Source organism: Taudactylus pleione, unplaced genomic scaffold (genome assembly GCF_031769625.1).
Source record: "Taudactylus pleione unplaced genomic scaffold, aTauple2 ptg000010l, whole genome shotgun sequence".
NCBI classification, from domain to species: Eukaryota; Metazoa; Chordata; class Amphibia; order Anura; family Myobatrachidae; genus Taudactylus; species Taudactylus pleione.
Genome location: NW_028284413.1, coordinates 3,367,620 through 3,389,977, shown reverse-complemented (window position 1 = coordinate 3,389,977; position 22,358 = coordinate 3,367,620). Strand labels below are relative to the sequence as shown.

Here is a 22,358-nt window from a genome sequence, read left to right as displayed (position 1 = left end):
CTAGGTAAATGATGTTAAGTAGAATCTGATTGGTTGCTATGGGCAACATCACTTCTAAAACGCACTTCTAAAAACTCTCACTTTAGTAAATTAATTTTATCCCTTAATATCTTTGTGCTGGTTAAGTGGCAGTTTGGAGGCCACTAACTAACTATGTTTTTTTAATGTCCCTGTACAGGTTGGGAAATGCTTTTTCATGTGGAATGCACTACTAGAAGTCTTCCTGGTCACCTTCTGGGATGAGAAAATCCACTCCCAGCAGCAGGCATGGAGCTCAAGGATTCTTCTGGGACAAGGACTGATGTGAATGAGTAAAATATTTTTTTGTAAATGCCTCCTCCCTTCCCCTTCATCCTCATAAATTTACTTCGGAATAAAAAAAATTAACTTAAATTTAGTACCAAACCCTTCCTGTCCCTGCCTTCAACTACATACATACTCCAGCTCCCTCAGGCCTCTCTTGCAAAATAAAAACATTTGTTTCCTGATGTGCCATGTTGGAAGTTGAACTGCCATGTTTTTGTGCAGCCCACTGCTGCTGCATAGCTTAGTCAGCCAGCTAGATTGGTGCAAATTTTGGGCTTAAACTGGATGAAAACAATATAGTGAGCTTTGAGGTGGTCAGCATTGACTGGAAACGAGTGGAAATAAATGTTATTGACGTTAATACTACTGTAGGAACAAAAACAGTCCCATGTTATGTGATTTTAGCTGTTTTTATGATTTTTTTAAGAAAAAATCCAGATCCAAAACCAAAACTGAAAAACAAAACACGGAGGTGAGGTTTTGGCAAAACCAATCCAGATCCAAAACCAGGGGAGATCCAGATCCAAAACCAAAACCAAAACACGGGGTCGGCGCACAAACCTAATAAGAAGTGCTTTGGGCATACTAAGCTTTAAGTTGCATTGGGTGATTTATGTTAGCAGAGAGAGAGATACAGTTGGTCACAAAAAGTAGTAGAGAAGGACAGAAGTCAGGGGAAAAGAGGTAAATTAAGGTGTTCTCAGTGTAGATGAGGTACTGAAAATGAAATGAGGCCCAGCGGAGTGAAAGGTGCACAGAAGAGAGTGATCAATGGCATAAATAGCATCATGCACTTCTGCATCAATCTTACAACCACCAAAATGAGTGAGTGATCTTGTCCAGATCTCAAAAGAAAACAACACAGGCAAAAGTGTCATGGAACTAAGAGACGGGTTCTTATTAGGCATTGGAAAAGCACTGTTTTGCTAATAAACACAGCTTTTAAACATTAATATAATCCAAGCATTTTTTACAAATGATTAACCGCTTTTTGTAGAAATTCTATCATACAAGGAAAAAAAAAGAAAAAAGGTTTTCCCCCCAGCACACTGCAAAATACCAGAAGAAAAACTTGAATACTACATGATAATAGAAATTCAGAGGTCTTTGTTGCATACAGTTCCAAATATATGGTTTAGTGCCAGGCCAGCGTCAAGGCTCCTCTATACTGGTGTCCCTAACGCTACATGATAATAGCACCCACTCTGTGTCATATAATTGCATACTGTTGGGTTACATGGGTTGGGTTACATGATAACAGCACATACATAAATATATACAGTCAGGTGCATACATATTGGGACATTGACAGAATTTTCATATTTTGGCCTCTATTCACCACCACAATGGCTTTGAAATTAAACAAAGAAGATGTGCTTTAACTGCATTCAGATTTAATTTGAGGGTAATTACATCCAAATCAGGTGAACGGTGTAGGAATTACAACGGTTTCTATATGTGCCTCCCACTTTTTAAGAGGCCAAAAGTAATGGGACTATCAACTCAAAAGCTATTTCATGGACAGCTGTGGGCTATTCCCTCGTTATTTCATTATCAATTAAGCAGGTAAAAGGTCTGGAGTTGATTCTAGGTGTGACATTTGCATTTGGAATCAGTTGCTGTCGACTCTCAATATGAGATCCAAAGAGCTGTCACTATCAGTGAAGCAAGCCATCATTAGGCTGAAAAATCAAAACAAACCCATCAGAGAGATAGCAAAAACATTAGGTGTGGCCAAATCAACTGTTTGGAACATTTTTAAAAAGAAAGAATGCACTGGAGAGCTCAGCAACACCAAAAGACCCGGAAGACCACGGAAAACAACTGTGGTGGATGACAGAAGAATTACTTCCCTGGTGAAGAAAAACCCCTTCACAACAGTTGGCCAAATCAAGAACACTCTCCAGGAGGTAGGTGTATATGTGTCAAAGTCAACAATCAAGAGAAGACTTCACAAGAGTGAATATAGAGGCATCACCACAAGATGTAAACCATTGGTGAGCCACAAAAACAGGAAGACCAGATTAGAGTTTGCCAAACAACATCTAAAAAAGCCATTACAGTTCTGGAACAACATTCTATGGACAGATGAGACAAAGATCATCTTGTACCAGAGTGATGGGAAGAGAAGAGTATGGAGAAGGAAAGGAACTGCTCATGATCTAAAACATACCAACCACATCAGTGAAGCATGGTGGTGGTAGTGTCATGGTGTGGGCATGTATGCCTGCCAATGGAACTGGTTCCCTTGTATTTATTGATGATGTGACTGCTGACAAAAGCAGCAGAATGAATTCTGAAGTGTTTCGGGCAATAGTATATGCTCACATTCAGTCAAATGCTTCAGAACTCATTGGACGGCGCTTCACAGTGCAGATGGACAATAACCCAAAGCATACTGCAAAAGCAACCAAAGAGTTTTTTAAGGCTAAAAAGTGGAATGTTATGCAATGACCAAGTCAATCCACTGACCTGAATCCGATTGAGCATGCATTTCACTTGATGAAGACAAAACTGAAGGGAAAATGCCCCAAGAACAAGCACGAACTGAAGACATTTGCAGTAGAGGCCTGGCAGAGCATCACCAGGGATGAAACCCAGCGACTGGTGATGTCTATGCGTTCCAGACTTCGGGCTGTAATTGCCTGCAAAAGATTTGCAACAAAGTATTAAAAAGTGAAAGTTAGATATAGGATTGTTTAGTTTGTCCCATTACTTTTGGCCCCTTTAAAAAGTGGGAGGCACATATAGAAACCGTTGTAATTCCTACACCGTTCACCTGATTTGGATGTAATTACCCTCAAATTAAATCTGAAAGTTTGCAGTTAAAGCACATCTTGTTTGTTTCATTTCAAAGCCATTGTGGTGGTGAATAGAGGCCAAAATATGAAAATTCTGTCAATGTCCCAATATTTATGCACCTGACTGTATAAGCTGAGAGCCAACTCACCTAGGAGGTACCCCAAAATCCTCCAAATAGCAATACAGGAACCAGCACATCCTCGATCAAGATCAATCAACATCAATGTTTTGTTTCTGGGGCTAAATCACACATTTACTAATATTAAAAAAACGAAATAAAAAATTGTTTGTTAGTAAATGTGTGATGTAACCCCAGAAACACAAAATCGATGTTAATTGGTTTTAAATCAATTAAAATCGACCATTAGTAAATATACCCCATGGTACCAAATACAATAAAGAGAACCAATAGCCAGGTCAAATATAGTCTAGAGCCAGTCACTAACTGCCAGTAGAAGTATCAAGTCAGCATCCACAATCTCGTTTAAGCTGAGTACACACTTAACGATGTGTACCCAGTCCGATGTCTCATGTGGCGAGATCCAGCAAGGGTACCGGCATCGGCAGTGCATACACACTTGCCGATGCCGGCAGCAACGGAGAGACAGCGGGGGCCATGCTGCATTCGGGAGCATGGCCCCCACTGACGATATAACATGCAGGTCCAATGGATGATGCAGGTCTGACAGGCGATGTCGCTGATGACACGCGGTAGCACACATTGTCAGCAACATAGCGGGTACACACTGATGAGACAACATATCGTCTAGTGTGTACCCGGCATTAGTGTCACACAAGAGAACAGCATGGAACACTGCATCACTGTGCTGCAGAGCAACATTTGGCCGGGGAACCCAGTGAAGCAACTTGACCCTCTGGACCACTGCAATGCTTTTAAACTGGGGCTTCACTGCACATGCATTGGACCCATGCAAGCTCAAAAGAGACCCCACTATACTCTTCTAAGAATAGAGAGGGGCTTCAGGACAGATATCAGCATTGTTGGGCCATCCTAATCTCCGGGCCCCATAGCATCAGCAACTCTGCAGTGGAGGTAGTTCCATCACTGACCTGCATTGCACTAATATGAAGGTACTGTTGTGTGGGAGGAGCAGGAAGATGTCTGAAAGTGTACATCACCTTTACCATAATAAACCCAAGCTTACTATATAGTATATAGTGACATATGGTACTACTGTTATTAATACATCTTGGGTAAAGTTAAATGAGAAGTGAAAAATAAACAAACTGTAATATATCCTGAGAAATGATGTACCACCAAATGCTGCCACTTATTTGCAAGGTTTGAACATTCCTAGGCCTATTACATTAGTTTACACCACTGGCGAAGAGACACTGAAGCAGGATGTTGTAGAAAGCTAAAGTGACTTGATATAAACTTATCAGTGGCACCTATGAGACTTCCTCTTCAGTCAGGAACACCCCCTGCTTCAGTGTCTCTTCTATGCTTCAGGCTGATCATACACTTATTTTATAGCTTGGTGCTATCTTACTTTCTAAATAAAAATGCAATTTCCATTATATTTTTACTGCCAGTGTTTCTCTGGGAAGTTGGAATGTCAGTGAAAATTAATTTTTCAGAATATCTGAGAAAAATCCATCATTCAGTTTGCTGGATGGAAGGAGAGCCAATCAATGGCAGGGGCAGATTGACGCAAACACTGATTAAATCTTACTCTGTGAGCTTTATCATTACATAGCTAATAGCTATAACAGAGTTGGCTTTCTGACATTTTACAGAGCTGCACAGACTGCCCACTAGCAATAAAATGGCATCAAATGTAATTAAAAAAATGCATAATTTTACTATATAAGGTTCTGCACTGAAAATCTGTCCTACGCTCGCGAGCAGGTCTGAATTAGGCCCAGTGTCATTAAGTCCTGCGCCCACGTGATGTCATTATTTGCAGCATTGCATGCCTCCCAAACATGGGTGACATAAATCCTAGTTTCGGCTCTGCATTATAAATGTTTTTTATGCATTAACACAATGAACTTACGATTTAAATAGAAATATGTATTAGCTAAGACTTGGCAAGCAGCTTTATTTACCTACCCTAATTATCATGATAAGTTTACAATTAAAAGTTCACTAAACCATAACCCCCAACACTGAAACATGTAAAATCAAGGCACAATAAGCCCCTTCCTCAATTTACTCAAATATGCCACAATACACCCACTTTGGTTTGAAGATCCGCCGGTATTCATGCAAACCCTTCCCCTTTCTAGGTTTGTGATTCAGGAACATCCTGCTGAAACCAGAACTATTGGGAGGTATGCTAAACAGTAAAATGAAATATTATAGTTATGAGCCATAGACCAGCTCTGTGAAATAGTAAATGATTACTTCTCCACTCCATGATAGACAGTTGAAACCTTCCCCACATCATAAGAGGGAGTAAATGTAATAGGCACACAGGTTGATTTTGTCTATTTATACTTCAAAATATCGGGCAGTCTCACACCCCTTGGTCTTATAGAAAATGAGACAACTGCATTCTCACCATTTTCATCTATATGACATCACTGTCTCTGGCAGGGGCAGAACTATGGGAGACAACGGGCCGCCCGCTGCCGGGTTCCAGCTCTGAAGGGGCACCTCCTCCATTGTCCACAACACATTCACCCCACTTAGGGCTGTAACTATGTACAGTACCTGGAGTATACCGTCACGGCCATCCTATACATGGGACCCCTTCCCGGCACCTGAGAAGCCACCATACACTAGTGGAGAGCTCCATGTCAGACCATCAGATGCTGCCTTCGTCTATCTAAAGTCTGTCTGCATGTAAATTGTTACATTACAGTGTCAGCGGCTGTGACTGGGACGGGGGGGCACCAAATTATAACTTGCCTCAGGGCGTCTGGGATGAATTTACACCACTGGTCTCTAGATATGCCTTTCTTAACAGCATCTATGCCACTGGTCGGGGAACAGGGGTAAATTACCCCAAATGGGGTAAAAATTAAATTCCTGGGGGTAATGGACGGACAGCCAGGCATGCATTTTAATCATTGCATGTCCGGCTGTCTGTCCATTACCCCCAGGAATGGAGGTCACAGGCGCCGGGTGCGGCGCCAGTGTCCTCCAGCCCGGCGTCGCAGGGAGACTCTAAGCCGGACGCCCGTTGAGATGTTATTGCAAGCGGGCCCCCGGCGCCTTCCATGCAGCGCCGCATTAGCCGGAGGCTGGAGTTTTCTTCTGAACTCCAGCTTCCGGCTCTCCCCATGCGCACTATGGGAGAGAGTCATGACGTTTCTCCCATAGTTCCGAGGAGCAGCCGAGTGGACAGGATGGTGCCGGATGCAGGAGCGGGGATTAATATAAGTGTTTTTTTTTCCTTGTACAAGCGGCACTACAGGGGCACTATATGGGGGCACTACTAAAGGAGCATTATATGGGGCCACTGCTAAAGGGGCATTATATGGGGGCACTGCTACAGGGGCATTATATGGGGCTTTGCTACAGGGGCCCTATATGGGGGCTCTACTACAGGGGTCCTATATGAGGGCACTGCTATACAGGCCCTATATGGGGGCACTACTATACAGGCCCTATATGGGGGCACTACTACAGGGGGCCCTATATGGGGGCACTACTACAGGGGCCTTATATGGGGCACTACTACAGGGGCATAACTATGGGGGCACTACTACAGAGGCATAACTACGGGGGCACTTCTACAGGGGCATAACTACGGGAGGACTACTACAGGGGCATAACTATGGGGGTACTACTATATGATTTTCTTCCCTTCAAATCAAGGGGGTAACGTCGGCGTATCTAAATATATTTTGGGGTAAAAGGTAAAAAAGTTCCCTGACCCCTGATCTAACTCTGCCTGCTTAAGGTGTGTACACACTAGATGACATATCCTCTACATAAGCAAGTGTATACTCACTATGAGCGACCATGCGCGCTCCCACAGGGTCGTTAATAGTACCTACATGCTGTCAATTTGACGAACGACCCAATGCTAGTTGATGTGGCTGGTGAACGACATATTGTGCAGTTGTTCACCAAATCGCACGGTGTCAAACGAACACACCGTATGTCATTCATCGTATCGTGGGTCAGCCAGGTACACACATCATGTAATGTATACTTGGCTTTAGTTAGCACATCTCTGCCCTCCTAATATGGCAATCTGCAGCAGAGGAGCAAAAGAGAGCATGGCTGACATATATGGTTAACTACTGTATAAGCACACTGGTTATTTCAGGTACGTTATTCATCTTAGTAAAAGAATCTACTTATTTCAGAAAGTGCTAGTGTCTTTAATTGCTCTTTAAATGATAGTAATGATAGTGTGCTGTGAAACTGTCAGTTTGTAGATTAGGATGTGGTGGGTAGGAAGTTGCACACTTATTTCCTAGTGTAAGTCAAGATAATTAGCAGTGCAGTCTTTGCAATTCACTATAAAACTAATAGCTCCGTACAATGGGGGTGATTCAGTAAGGATCGTTGCAAAGCTACACACTGGCAGCTTAGCAAATTCGTCCTTGCTATTATGCAAATGAAGCAGGAGGTGTATGACACCCCCTGCTGAAATTGCTATCCCAGCACTGCGACGGAGGCCAAAACCACTGCTAACCAAGAGGAACATAAAGGCTTGTCTCACATTTGCCAAAATAACACTAGTCTTTTGGGCTAATGTTCTGTGGACTGATGAGTCAAACATGGAAGTTTTTGGAAGATATGGGTCCTGTTACATCTGGTGCAAAGCTAACACAGCATTCTACAATAAGAACATCATGCCAACAGTCAAAGATTGTTGTGGTAGTGTGATTGTGTGGGGGTGCTTTGCTGCTTCAGGACCTGGGCAACTTGCTGTAAGATGGAATCATGAATTCTGCTACAAGAACCTTCTGAGAGGGAATGTCCAGTCATCAGTCTGATCTGAAGCTCAATCATAATTGGGTTATGCAGCAAGACAACGATCCGAAACACAAGAGCAAGTCTACCTCTGAATGGCTCAAAAGAAACAAAATTAAGGTTTTGAAATGGCTTAGTCAAGTCCTGACTTGAATACAATTTAATTGCCGTGTCAGGACCTTAAACAGACAGTTCACACTCTAAAGGGGCACATACACGGTGCGATATGCACCATGCGCCACGACCTGCGATCCGACGGCCGACATATCGGACGGTCCCCACACACGGAGCGATCAGGTGGCCGATCGCCCGATATGCCGGCACTCCCCTCCCCCACCCGCATAGCGCTGCATGGGATCGTACATCACATCCCCAGATCAAGTGAACATGCAGTAAGATCTGGAGGTGCGATGTACGACCCCAAGGGAGCGCGCATTTGGCGATATCATACCCACACACGGTACGATATAGCAGTGATATCGTACCAATCCGTCGGATCGGCTGCTATATCGCAAGGTGTATGGGCCCCTTAACACCATCTAATGTGGCTGAATTAAAGCAATTCTGCTAAGCAGAGTGAGACAAAATTCCTCCACAGTGATGTGAAAGTGCTGCCTGCCATTGATAGTGGAGAACCATCAGATCTCTTTACTTGATGGCAAAACCATGAACGATTGTTGGCAAACCATTGATGGTTGCTATGGGCCTGATTCAGAGATGTACGCTAATGACACTGCAGCTGCAAATTTGTAAGCAACGGCTGTGTGAAAATATACACATATTGCAGCCACCTGGATTTGTATTGAGATGCCCACCTGCGGTTGGCAAATCCAAGCGAATGCGTACAAAGATGCAGCATCGGTCACAGATCAGTCCAAAATCGTTTTTTTGAGCAACCTTATAGTCACACATAGTGCATACATGCCTACCCTCCCGGTTTTCGCGGGAGGCTCCCGATTTTCAGGTAACTCCCTGCACCCCCGGAAGGGTAGGCACTTCTCCCTCATTCTGCAATGTGCAGAATGGGAAGAATATCCGCGGTGATCACGGGTCCCTGTGTAGGGGGCGGGGCTTAATGATGCAATTCTCAATGAATTGCGTTATATAGCCCCGTCCCCACTTAAATGTATGCCAATCGCGGCAATTTGCCACATAGAGGGCGTGGCTTAATGTCACGACCCATCAGGCCCCGCCCCCATCACAGCCCACCTGCTTCTCCTCCCCAGGCATCTCCCGGGGAGGAGAACAAAAGGTAGGCAAGTATGACATAGTGGCTTTGGGAAATGAGATATCGGAGCCATTTTTACTGCGTACAATCACATTGCAGCCCCAAAACAGTTGGGACACGTCATTTTTGAGTCACCACACCCACCTCCCTCCCCCACATTGCCATCCACAAACGGTCCCTTCCTGTCAATCACTTTGCAAATAAATTCTCACTGTGAGCGACAACGAAAATGGAATAAGACATGCGCAGATCACAGATAATCGCTCAACTGCGTAAACACCGCATTTGGTCCATCACTGAATCAGGCCCTATGTTGCCAGGTTTTTTAAAAGAGCTAAAGAGCAGATGCATGATTTGTGTTTTTAAAGTACATGCTCATAGTATGCTCATAATTTAACAATATAGACTAGAAAGCAATATGAGACTATTACAGTGACTTAACAATGAGCCAACAGACAACCCTGTAGGAGTATACCTAGTGCTGTAGCTGAATGGTCAGTGTAAGTTTTATGCCTGGGTGTAGCATCCTCAGAATGTGACAGCATGGTCTGAGTATTTGTACCAGTTGCCAAAAGTTGTGAGGGGCAAATGGTCATGAATATTTCACACCCACCAGCAGTGTGCCTTGCCTCTGTCTCATATTGCTGTCCTTTAAATATATGAGCATAAAAGAATCAAGTATATTTTTTATGTACTGTACAGTAAATGTAATAAATGTCAATTGTGCTTGTATTTGCACATACTTCATATATCTCTTCCATAATGGACAAGAAATGTACCTTCTGGCCAGTGGACTGGTTATGGAAAAAGATTTGTTAAGCTCCATTCCCCTGTTCTAAAGTTTTACAGTGAGGAAAGTGCGTAACAGCATTAATGTGAATATAAACTGTATAACACTCCCTGCACCTGTGATCATTTGTTGAAAGCCTGATGTATATGTTTTCATTTCGCTGTCAGCCTTATGTGTCTATTCCACATGTTCTCTGTTTGTGTCTTTTGTTTGTTAACCACTGAATTAATTAATTGATCCCATGTTGGTTCTATCACAAATTCAGTGGTAATCGCAGGAGAAGATGACACTTCATGATTGAATGGTTCATGGTGATATTTAGGTTTCCTTCTGCTGAAATTACCAGTTGATGGGGTTTTTTTTTAGCTGGCAATCAATGGCTGACCCAGGTTAGTTGGTACAATTTATTCTACCTTTGGTAAGAAAGTCGCGCCTACTTGCAGGACCCCCTGTAGCGCTATAGACCATGCTTTTGGATGTCCTTTTCCTGGTCTCCTCGTGCCTCACCCTCAATATTCACGATATATCAGTGATAACCTTGTTCCTTCATTTGTAATTGTCGCTGTTTGCATAATTTTATACTACCGCAATGACCTTTATGCTATAAATGTTGTGTCACTTGTAACAATTGTTTCTATATTCGTTGCTGTAATATTCAATACTCCAATAAAAAAATTCATTTGAAAAAAATATATATATATATACACATAGTATACCTCAAACACAGTTAAGTGAGTCCAATCATTGAGGAACAAAATAACTCCAGTCATGGCTGATGCAGAGCTGTAAGTAAGATGGATGTTTATTGCTCAAAAGAAACACACTGTCTTTTACCATGTACTGTATGCAGGTCCGTAAAGAGCCAGCCCGGGGCCCATTTCATTAAATGGGTGTGACGTGGCCACACCCCCTTAGAAAAAAAAAACTCTATCTGCATAACTGGGGAGGAAGGTGCTGTTAGCCCCTCAGCCAGGCATGGATCCAGGGGGGTGGTCATGATCAATGTGATCTCTCCCCCTCACAGGCAGAGGAGAGGAGACTGCTGCTACTGCTCAGCGACAGCAGTGTCCCTGGTTTCCCACTGCAGCCCAGCACACAGCAAACCTCCCCTGCCGGCAGGTCCCCGTTTTCAGGGAATGTAGGCAGCGCTGCTCCACCCCCAAACTATTGCAGCATGACTGGAGTAGACAGCAACCCTCATCGCAGTCAGTGATCGGCACATACGCAGTACAGATGCTGCGCATACGCCAATCATTAAACTTCAGAGTAGTACGCAAACCATCGGGTTTGCATACAGCTCTGAATCAGGCCCCATGGCTCTTAAGTCCAGGTACATCCAACACAGGGTCGTGCAGTCTGGGGAGGCAGAGCCTCCCCTGTCATTAATGATTAAAATAATACAAAGAAGATAATTATGACACATATTCTGTATCATAAGTATCTGCTTTATATTACTCTAATCATTTAAGACAGACGACACAGTTTGGGAGAGAGTGGTGCCTCCCACTGTGTATTGTAAAAGATAGAAAGCGGGGGTTGGGGCCAAGTCACGGGCAGTAAAAGCCCGTTGAAAATTATCAGTAGAAAGCGGCACTTATAGAAATGTCTCAGTAACAGGGACGTGCTTTCAGCCCACATCAAAGCACGCCCCTGTCACTGAGGCAGATATGATCGGGCATCAGCTCTGACAGTGACAGTGACTGTATCCGGCTGCACTGTCAGACTGACAGTGACAGCCGGATACTGTCACTGTCAGAGCGATGGTAACGGGAGCTGGCGACGGCGGTGGTAGCCTTAGATGGCGGTGGCTGTAGCGGGAGGCAGCGGCAGCGGTATCAGGAGCCGGCGGCAGTGGTAGCGGGTGTCGGCAGTGGCGGTAGCGGAAAGCAGCGGCAGGAGAATCCAGTCCGTCAGCTATTAGAGCATATTAGAGAAGCATCACCCGTTTCAAAAATGGTGCAGCAGAGCCATTTTGAAATCCAAGATGGCCACCGCAAGCCAATCACGGCTCGCCGCATCATCGCCCCGCCCCCTCGGCTGGCTTATATAAGCCAGTGTGAGGTAGCGGAATGGCAGCCCGCCGGCGGGGAAGGAGCAGTGACGAGCTCCTGAAGAAAGAAGACTGCCAAAGTCCTAGTGGGCGGCGACCATACAAAAGAGCTTAAAGGCTGCCGCCCACTAGGAGAAAAGGAATCAAGAAGCCCTGGGGAGGCGGCAGCCATGTAAAAGAGCTTAAAGGCCGCCGCCCCCCAGGTGAAGACGCTGTGTAATAAACTTTTATTAAACATTCCAGTCTCTTCTATTTATTTTAATATTTTCTTTACAGGCAGACTACAGGTGCCAGCAGGCCCTTGATGTTCGGGCATGTAGGCACTTGTGGTTCTCCAAGTGCCAGCATGCGGGGGCAGGCTTGCTTGGACCTATAGGCTGCCTGTAAAGAACGATATTATTATACCATGAACCCTGCACCCACCGCCAGCAGGAGTGCGGGTATAGCACTGGGCTTTCAGCTCAGTGCTGGATATTGCTCGGAAGGGGGGAACCCAAATTTAATTTTTTTGGGGTCCTTACTTTCCAAGGAATTCCAGCACTGGGCTGGCTAGCTTAAAGGTGGTTAATGTGATGGCAGAGGGACCCCACACTGAGTGTGCCCCCTGCTATGGCATTATCCCCCTGGCTAGTTCAGCCTAGTGCTGGTTACTGTTAAATAAGGGGAACCCTATTTGTATATAGGGGGGCGGGGTTAATCAATCAGTCTCCCCAGCCATTGCACATCACTAATCCAACATTATCTCTTCTTCTCTGGGTTCAGAACTATAGACAGACAGTAATTAGTTAGACAATGTCTAGATAGACACCTGATGTTAGATAGTTAATAGTTAGACAAGGATAAAAGTTCGACACAGACAAAAGTCAGACACACTAAAGTTAGACATGTAAAAAATTTGACAGGTACAAAAGGTGGACAGAGTCAAAAGTTCGACATGAAAAAGATTGACACAAAAATGGTCTACACATTTTTAGGATTAGGGTTAGGTTTAGGGTTAGGCGCTTACTGGAGGGTTAGGGTTAGGCAATTACCCCCACGGTTCGGTTTAGGCACTTACCCAGACAGTTAGGATTAGGCACCAGGAGAGAGGGTTAAGGTTAGGCACTTACCCAGACAGTTAGGATTAGGCACCAGGAGAGAGCCTAATCCTAAGGGTTAGGCACCAAGGGGAGGGTTAGCGTTAGGGTGAAGATTAGGGCTAAGAAACTTAAAAAATAATTGTCGACCATTTTTGTGTCGACCATTTTCATGTCGAACTTTTGACCCTGTCGACCTGTTGTACCTGTCGAACTTTTTACATGTCTAACTTTAGTGTGTTTGACTTTTGTTTGTGTCTAACTTTTTCCCCTGTCTAACTATTGACTGTCTAACATCTGGTGTCTATCTCTTATACCACACCCGTAAGACATTATAGGCAAGGTGCAGGATATAAAGACAATGTACTGCAAGGTTTCACAGGTGGGTAAAGTGGGATTGGACAACAAGACAGGATAAAAGAGAGCCCTTGCTTATGAGAGTTTAATCTAACCTAATGGGAAAGAGACAGAAGATGTAGAACGACTATCTCTTTTCATTGTCATTTTGTAAGTATTCCTATCGTTATATATATCAGACTGTACTACTCCTATTATTATTATTCTTTTGCATTTTCTTTTTTTTTAACTGAAATAAACCAACAAAACATAATCACAACAAATAACGATGTCATAAAATAACACTAACTTCCTACTATTTATTCCCCAGATCCGGCTTGTCCTAGGCAGTCTGGCTGAGGTTGCTCCCACATACTGATCTGGAAAGAGGGAGCGCAGTCTACCTATAGTTGGGATGCATCAAGCATTGCATTTTGAAAGCAATACATCCTGCCACTTTATTAAAGCCGTATGTATGGAGGTTTGACACGGCAAAGGACAGCTCTTTTAATAAATGTATGGGCTGCAGGAATTAAGCGAAAAGAAGCCCACAGGCTTCTAATAGGCAACGCATTTTGTCAATAGTACATCCCACCCTATATCAGCTAAACTACTCCGCCTACCACTACTCTCACTTGCTTATTTCCTCTCCCTAATCTTGAGATACTGCCCTCATGATTGATAACCTGTTTGACAAACTTTTAAAACAGTGCAATGTAAAATACATGTTAAGATCTGAGGTGAGCATCAACAACCACAGGTCTCTACTCAAATGTGTACTGGATGTTGTACAGTATCAGTGGCGCACTTACAGGGCATCTTCCAGTTGGCCAGAATCCCAACACCATGGTCCACACACTGCCGATTGCCATAGAGAAGATAGCGCAACCACAGAAGAGTGCGGTTCCCAACATATCCAGAGGATATGATCTGTTTCTTGGTCACTGCATCCAGTATTGACAGGTGCATGTATGGTTAATAAGCACATGTTGCTTAGAGGCATATTTAATAATATCTGCGATCTGCCCCTGATATTAAGGATTTCTTATCGTCTCTAATAGGAGCCCATCCCAGCGATCAGTAAGAAGTAAACTGATCTTATCCTTCATCACTTTATCAGTCTGCTTCTGCGTTACTGCCCATGCACTGAAGTGTTGGTGCATGTGCGAGCATCACTGGGAAGGATTCTGCAAACATAGCCCATAGGCTAACAAAGGCCTAATGCCATCTTCACATTCTGGAACTTGGTAAATGTGACAGCCTAGCAGCCCCCATAGCACTTATAGGGGCTGCTTCTGCTGTCGGAAATGGTGGGACCAGGGCAGATATCAGAGATATCTGCTGCGGTCCCTCCTTCTTACATCCAGGTGATGCTTAGGCATAGAATAAAATTGTTTGCACAATTAGCAAATATTTACAAACATTTATTCATGTAAAAAAATGTGTTACTAAAAGAATAAAGCATATTTTAATTATTTTAATCTGTGTTTATCATCCTAAAATGGCAATAACAGAACAAGTACTGCAGTAGTACAAGGACTTACGAGCATTTGGACCTCCCCCCTCTATATCAAACTCCTGGGTTTGACACTGAGAAATTCTTCTAAAACATTTAACATCACTTCCAATACTCTAGTCTAGTAGATGCCAAAGACTATTGACGTGGAAAAGGCAAGCAAACATTTAACTGTGAACCATTAATACTATATGATAATAAAAGGATGTTAAGTAAAGGAATCAGAAGTATAAAAAATATAATGCATTCTACCGTGCTGTGATTATTGTACTTCTAATGTTTTTGTATAATGGGTTTAGTGATGGTGCACTACATTAAGCTTTTTTTTAATGTACTTGAATGATTAAGCTGAAAGTATGTTTCCTTCACTAGTTCATGGAAGGGGACTACCTTTTAGACAATGGGCTTTGATTAAGAGTAGTACGTTCATCCGGTGATGAACGTACATCTCTGATGATTAGGGGTCTGCGTCTGCACAGACCCCTTTCTGCGCATATGCCGAATGGGTCCTGTGATTAGGCTCGTAGACCCCCCCTCCCCCAAGCCACAGCATAATTGAAATGCTGCAGCGTTTGGGGAGTGGAGCGGTGGCGTGGCTAGTCACTGTTCCCGGAAATGGGGGTGCGTCGCTCCCATTTTCCGGAAAGGACGAGGCCTAAGTCTCTATCAGCGGATGCAGATTCCTGACCTCTGAAGGGACAATTTTCAGGAGCCTCCTGGCCATTCCAGGAGAGTAGTCAAGTATTACTTAGTGCTGAGAAGTTGGAATTGGGCTTCTTCGAGGCATTCCCACGTAGCTCAGTGAGGGAGTGTCGACTCTACTGAGGGCTAGGCACAATTGTAAGGAAGCGTAAAGTATAAGGAGGTGCAAATGTGTACTGATAATAACGAGTATCAAGCCAAGTGTATGGATAGGGATAATGATGCTTACTAGCATCTACGCCCCCGATTTGCAAGCACTCAGCATGAGGCCACAGTGTACAAGCGTGAATGCATTCACTATCCTGGTCGCAAATGGCCACCCACAATGTCCTTTGTTACAAATCTACAACCAAATGGATTGTTTAGTCCATATGGAGAGATAATAAAATGTGAGGGCAAGAATAAATGACTATGAATATAAACAGTTACATATATATTTCTAATATGTTTTATTTAATTTAGGAAAATATTGTATAAGGTTTTTCACAGGGAATTTATTAGAAATAATAATGTAAACTTTAATTACTAATAAGCTGTGGCGTAGTGTAAATTTAGTTATTTATTTATGGCCTCATGTACCTACAGTAAGTGCAGGTACCCATACACACTGTGGATAAGATTCCTCATGGTACATATGCCTATTGTGAGCCAGGTAAAAGCACTGCCTACTTACTCTCCTAAATTTTCTTGTCCCTTTGTCAAACCTTAAATTGAACTTTTCCTCATTTCTAGTACTATTGAAAACTATACATTTGACCATTATTAAAGATGCTGTGCACTTTTGGACACCTTACCCAGTTCCGTAACTAGGGTAGTGCGACCTGTGCTATGGCAAAAGGCACCGCAGGGTAGGAGGCGCTGTTTGGGCCTGTCAATTTTCTGTTTATTATCATTCTTACTTGTACTCTTCTTTTATCCCCAGCATCTCCTATCTCTTCCCTTGCCCTTCCCCGTGAGGCTATGTCCCTTTTTCGGATGCGCGTCTTATGTCCCTATTTGAAAAATAGTGGTGGGGGAGTGCCAATGTTCTTTCTGGCACAGGGCACCAAAAAGTCTAGTTACAGTTCTGACCTTACCTTATCATAACCTGCCCTTCTGAAGCAAATAGGGGTTTCCCATCCCCCCTACTTAGTCCAGTATCTGAGTTACCTGAAGCTAGGATGCTGTATGCCTATGCAGGTGGATAATATGGAAGAGATATGGAAAGCCTGCTTTTAAAGCCAAACAATCTGTTTCATGTAAGTTGGAGGCCTGTGAGACTGCTACACGAAAGTGAGGTTGTCTACATCAATCCCTTATTTGTAATGGGACCATGTGTATTTATTTCAGGTATCATATTTCTACAATTTTCTAACCAGTTGGTTTATTTGCGATTTAGCTCCAGTCTGTATTAAGTTGTGTTCCTAGGATGTGCTTACACATGAAAATAGTGGATATCGTTACTTTCCAGATGGCATTTAAAAATATGGCCCTCTACATAGTACAAACACTTAACGCAGCTCAAGTTCGCCCGTCTTTGCCAACTGCAACTAATTTGTTCATGATTGCGATTAATTGCTGTCAGCATACAATCGCTTCTAGAGCACTATGCACCCACTCATCATCCAGAGAAATCATTTGTAGCCATGGAAAAGCCACCAGCATTTCACACATAGGGTTGGTGAAAAGCACAAGGCAGGTGCAGGACATCTATTCTGCTATCTGTTTTACTGCATCATCAACCCATTCTAAAGGCACCCAACGTGTTCTGTATGCCCACATAAAATATATTCCACAGCTCAAGTTCTAGAGCCGTTAAAATCAGCCTCAGTTTCATGAAAGAAAGTTAAGCTCATTATACATAGATTTCCTGTACATTGTTATCATTTGTTCAACAAGTGAAGTGATGCTCAATATGCTGGTGCACTGTATGTACGTACATTCAAACCTGTTTTAATGCTGTCAACTATCATAAACACGTACTACACACACACATTTTAAAATATACAAATAAACAAGTGAATTGGCCATACAGTGCTTACAATGTATATGATAGCTATATAGACATATTTTATGACAAGATGAGACTTTTTCCATTACACACTGCTCAGACCCATCTCTGATACACAGCCTGGGGAGATATTAATGCAAATAGAGTATTATGTAAGCTCTTTGATGAAGCTGATTGGACAGAATTTGCACCTCAGTGGCACTGATTTAATAGCCTGAGGATGCCTTATGTTGAGTCCTTTAACAGGTTATGTAAACAAGCTGGTCTTCAAATACTATACAATCCACATTTTAAAAATTATTTTAACACCCCTTTCACAGATCATTTCATCTGGTCACCCAGCAGATCTCCACAAACTGCTTGCCTAAAATAGCCTTTCGTTAATGAAAATGAAATGTTCGTCAAATCCCTACTTTATTGCATGTCCACAAGTTGCTCATATTTGCTGGGTCTATACAAAATGTTATTTTTTTTGTCTATCCCACCCTCCAGCCACAATCTTCTGTATCACTATCTTATTCCTAAGTATTTTTGTTTATCTCAGTCCTCTACGTCCAGTTTATTCATTTATAATCCAAACTTATTTCTTTGTCAGTATTGTTTCTTTTCATTCATTTTTCTTCTGACATTCCTTCAGCCTGTCTTCTATGTCCCCCACTTTCTACGCCCTCTCTATTTACACTATCTATAGTCTATATTTAGACGTGTTGCTTACATTCCCATTTATATTCTCCCATCATCTCTTATCCGCTGACACTATTTTCATCGCTAACCCTGTCATCTCTGTTTATTAGTCCTGTCCCCAGCTAGCACTGTGTCCTCAGCTGTCCTCAGTTGTTCCTGTCTCTCTCACTTCTTATCCATATATATTGTCTATCACCCTCTTCAGGTCACAGTCACAGCATATAAACCATTCTACTAAGATCAGTATTGTCTCATACATCACAGAACTTTCTTTCCAAAATAGTAGGACTTTCACTCTTATAAATACCCCCTTTATATATCTTCATACTGATCTGCTGTCTACTATAGTACCAACCTTTGCTCAGATCACACGGTACCAGCTACATCACAGCCATATCATATCCATGTACTAGACCTTTTCTTTTTCATCTCATTACCTCTACTTCATCAGCAGCTAAAGCAGGTAATTCTTGTCCCCTTCCCCCTCATCAGATCAGTCTTCCATATGCCCTCTTGCCCATGTTTCCCCCATTATTACACAATGCTGCCCTGTGACATACAACACAGAACGGAGAAACCCAATTTTCACACTTTATTTCACCAATACATCTTGCCTTCTTTATTAATGCCCCTACATCAGACCATACCTAAGCCTTGTTATAACACCTACAACTGTGACCACAGTTGCATAGTGTGACACTGACATTTCCTTATTGTCACACAGTTATCACCAGCAGTGTCATCTGTCTACACCCCTGCACTTTTTGTATGATCTCCATACACCTGCACAAAGTCTGTAACATCTCTATAACCTGTATCCGCTCCTGCACATAGTCTGTAGAATCTCCATACATCTATCTCATTACTATGTAGGATTTCTACACACCTGTCTCCGTTCCTGCACAGTTTGTAGAATATATATAATCCTATTTCCGCTCCTGCACATAGTCTTCATGATCTCTATACACCTGTCAGCTGGGCTCCCTACCACACTGCCCTCACATGGTTACATGCACTGGCTGGAATCCCTTATACACTGAGGTATACTCGTGCATGGCTTCCTCTTACCAGGAAGATGAGGTTGAATGTGAGCAGCAGGTACTTGACACATCGCAGCGAACCGCTGAGTCTCCCCATCCCGGCAACTACAGCACCAACCAGCAACAGATGTCACAGCAGCAGCACAGGCTCAGACAGAAAGCACTGAGAAAGCCCACCCCGTGCAGTGCCCAGCACGCCCATCCAATATCATTGTACACACGGATCACTCCCACTGTGACCACTATCCCTCCCTCCCTATGCCGCGCCTCTGTGTAACGCCACATCCCCAGCACACACACAGACACACTATCGTAGTACATCACGCCCATTCCTCTACTCATCGATCCTTCCTTATAGAATGTATATAACAGGACTCGCTCGCGTACCAAATACTACGCCCAGTCCCCGCCTAGTATAGAGCTCTAGTGACAGGACCAGGACCAAGAGTACTGGGGCGGGTCAGGCTGATTGCTAGATAGATGATTTATTACACGCTGCTCTGGGAAGCGCAAGCTGTGCAAACACTTCTGTATACTGATTATTTATTGTGTGTGTATGTGACATTTTATATTCCAGAATAGGAGACATCTATTATTATAATTAAAGTTAATCACATCTGTCATGATAGACCATTTCATATCGGAATGGGCATATTAACAATAATATTGGTAACAGTGTTATGACTGTATACAGTGGTGCATAGTCAATTGGGTGCGAGGTTTAGAGAGGTAAAAAAACCTGGCGCCCAATTTTGGATTAACTCGGGTATGCACGCTCCCGATACCCGCAGTATCCAATAAAAAAAAGTGGTCACCTGGGTTTTCAGAGGCGCATAACAAAAAAGATTAAAAAAAACACCTGCCCGGGGGTCTCTGTTGGCCTCCGTGGCTCATGGTGGCCTCCCCTCCATCTTGACACTGGGGAGGGGGCTGCTGGGAGTTCCAGAGGGTGCTGGAAGGCGCAAGGGCTGCTGGGAGACTCACTCATACACACAAACACACAAAAGTGTAGCAATCCACTACAATTCCTGGCGCTAGTATTATAGATATATTAAAAAAATCTTAATTGACTTGAATTAATACCTGCTGCAACACGCTTCGTCCCGTGGAATGCTGGGACTTTTTCAAGACTCAAAGTCTTGAAAAAGTACCAGCATCCCACGGGATGAAACGTGTTGACTTTGTACTCCCCCTGCTAAAACTCTGGCTCCGGTCATTGGCTGTGTCGTATTGGTGAGATCGCATTCCACTGCTCAGCACAGAAAAAGCTTGTGGCTTTAGCCGTATACCATCACCAGCCACATTAGTGCCTCCTGCCACCGCTCCCGTTAAGGAACAGGAGTATCCAGTATATGGTCCCCTGCAGCGTGGCCATGCTACCACAATGGATTAATCATCATTACGGGGTGCCAACAAGGGTACATGAGCAGATTCAGCGCACAGAAACGGAGATAATTAAATATACAGTATACAAAGCGATCTATTGGACAGCTGAAATTAGATTATATATGTACAGGGACTCCAGTACTGAACAGACTCTATATCCTAAACAGCTGCTGACTAATTGACCAGCTTGCCAGATTTGCTTGATAACATTTCAACGAATAAGCAAAGTATCTGTTACATGTCTGTTAACAAGAAATATTAACAACTAAACATAGAAACATAGAATTTGACAGCAGATAAGAACCACTTGGCCCATCTAGTCTGCCCTTGTTGCAGATTTGCTACTCATAGTGATTTGATGGGACATTTGATCCTCTGATAACTTGAGAAGTTATATTACTATTGTCCCAAGATTTATGTGTATATATATTATGAATACCCCTAAATTGCTAGAGAGAAATAATCGCTGTCCAGACAATAATTGTGGTTCCAAAGCACAAAAATTCTTATTGCATTCAAAAAGAAAGGTACACGCTTTGATCTAGCACAATTAGCGCAAAGACAATTAAATACAGAAAATAAGATACAGCCCAATACATGCGCGTGCGCACTGGTCTCAGCATACAGTCATCAGTCCAGAAGCCTGTGATCATCCAAGGAGAATGGCTGTATGTTGGGATCAGCAAGCAGGCGATATACTTTACAGATCACAGATAACAACAATGTAGACAGACAAACATAATTCCATTGGTTCTTGCTCTTGGTCTTTGTAGTACGCTGTAGTTCATAGGACAGTTCATATGTTGTCACTAGGGGTATGTCCCAATTCTCCAACAATGTCTTGAGATTACATTGTCTTTCTTTAACTGGTTTAAGACACTACATACAGAGTATACATTCTAACCAATAATTTCCTATGATCCATAACCATCGAACGCAAGATGCGTCTCCCTCGCTGATAAACTCGAATATCTGGAAATAAACAGGGTGTGAGTATAGTACCAAACATGCCATGTCTACCATGTTGTATACCTTAAATATCATATATGCACACTTTATACCATAATGATTGTCTAATAAAACCTTTTCTTAATGCTAGGGAACCTTTTCTATATGTGCTTGCATTAATCTGTGTGTGCTCTTAATAATCGTAATAATATTTGTAACTCTTTTTTACCTATAGGCTTTGAAGTATTCTTGAAATTAAAACTTAATTTCTAGTTCTGATATTTTATGTTCTTAGACCTACGGCCTTGTGAGGCGCATGCTACTGATTTTTAAAGTGTGTATACTGTGAGCGGAACTGAAGGAGTTTCTTCCTACACTAATTCCTTGGTGGTGGCAGATGAGTTCAATTTTGTTGTTAGTCTAATTTTCAAAACACCAACGTCACAACCATCTGACTTGGATGGGGTTCTGAATGTGGGCCCAATCATGACAGCATCTATTAATTGAGTCAGTTTATTTACTAGCTATATTAACTTGCTTTTTAAAATGAAATTACAGTAAAAATAAATGTACAGTATGTGCAAAATGAAATCTGCAAAAAAGT

At 42.9% G+C, this 22,358-nt stretch overlaps 1 protein-coding gene across 1 annotated transcript in view; it reads right to left on the bottom strand.

Annotated features, from left to right (window-relative positions):
- The window catches only part of TSPAN2 (tetraspanin 2), a 211,325-nt gene extending 191,737 nt beyond the window's left edge, over positions 1-19,588 (bottom strand). The window contains exon 1 of the mRNA XM_088467423.1: positions 19,449-19,588. Within this exon, the coding sequence (XP_088323549.1) occupies positions 19,449-19,517 (69 nt within the window). The 5' untranslated portion in view covers positions 19,518-19,588. The remainder of the gene's footprint in view (positions 1-19,448) is intronic.
- Positions 19,589-22,358: the final 2,770 nt, after the last annotated feature.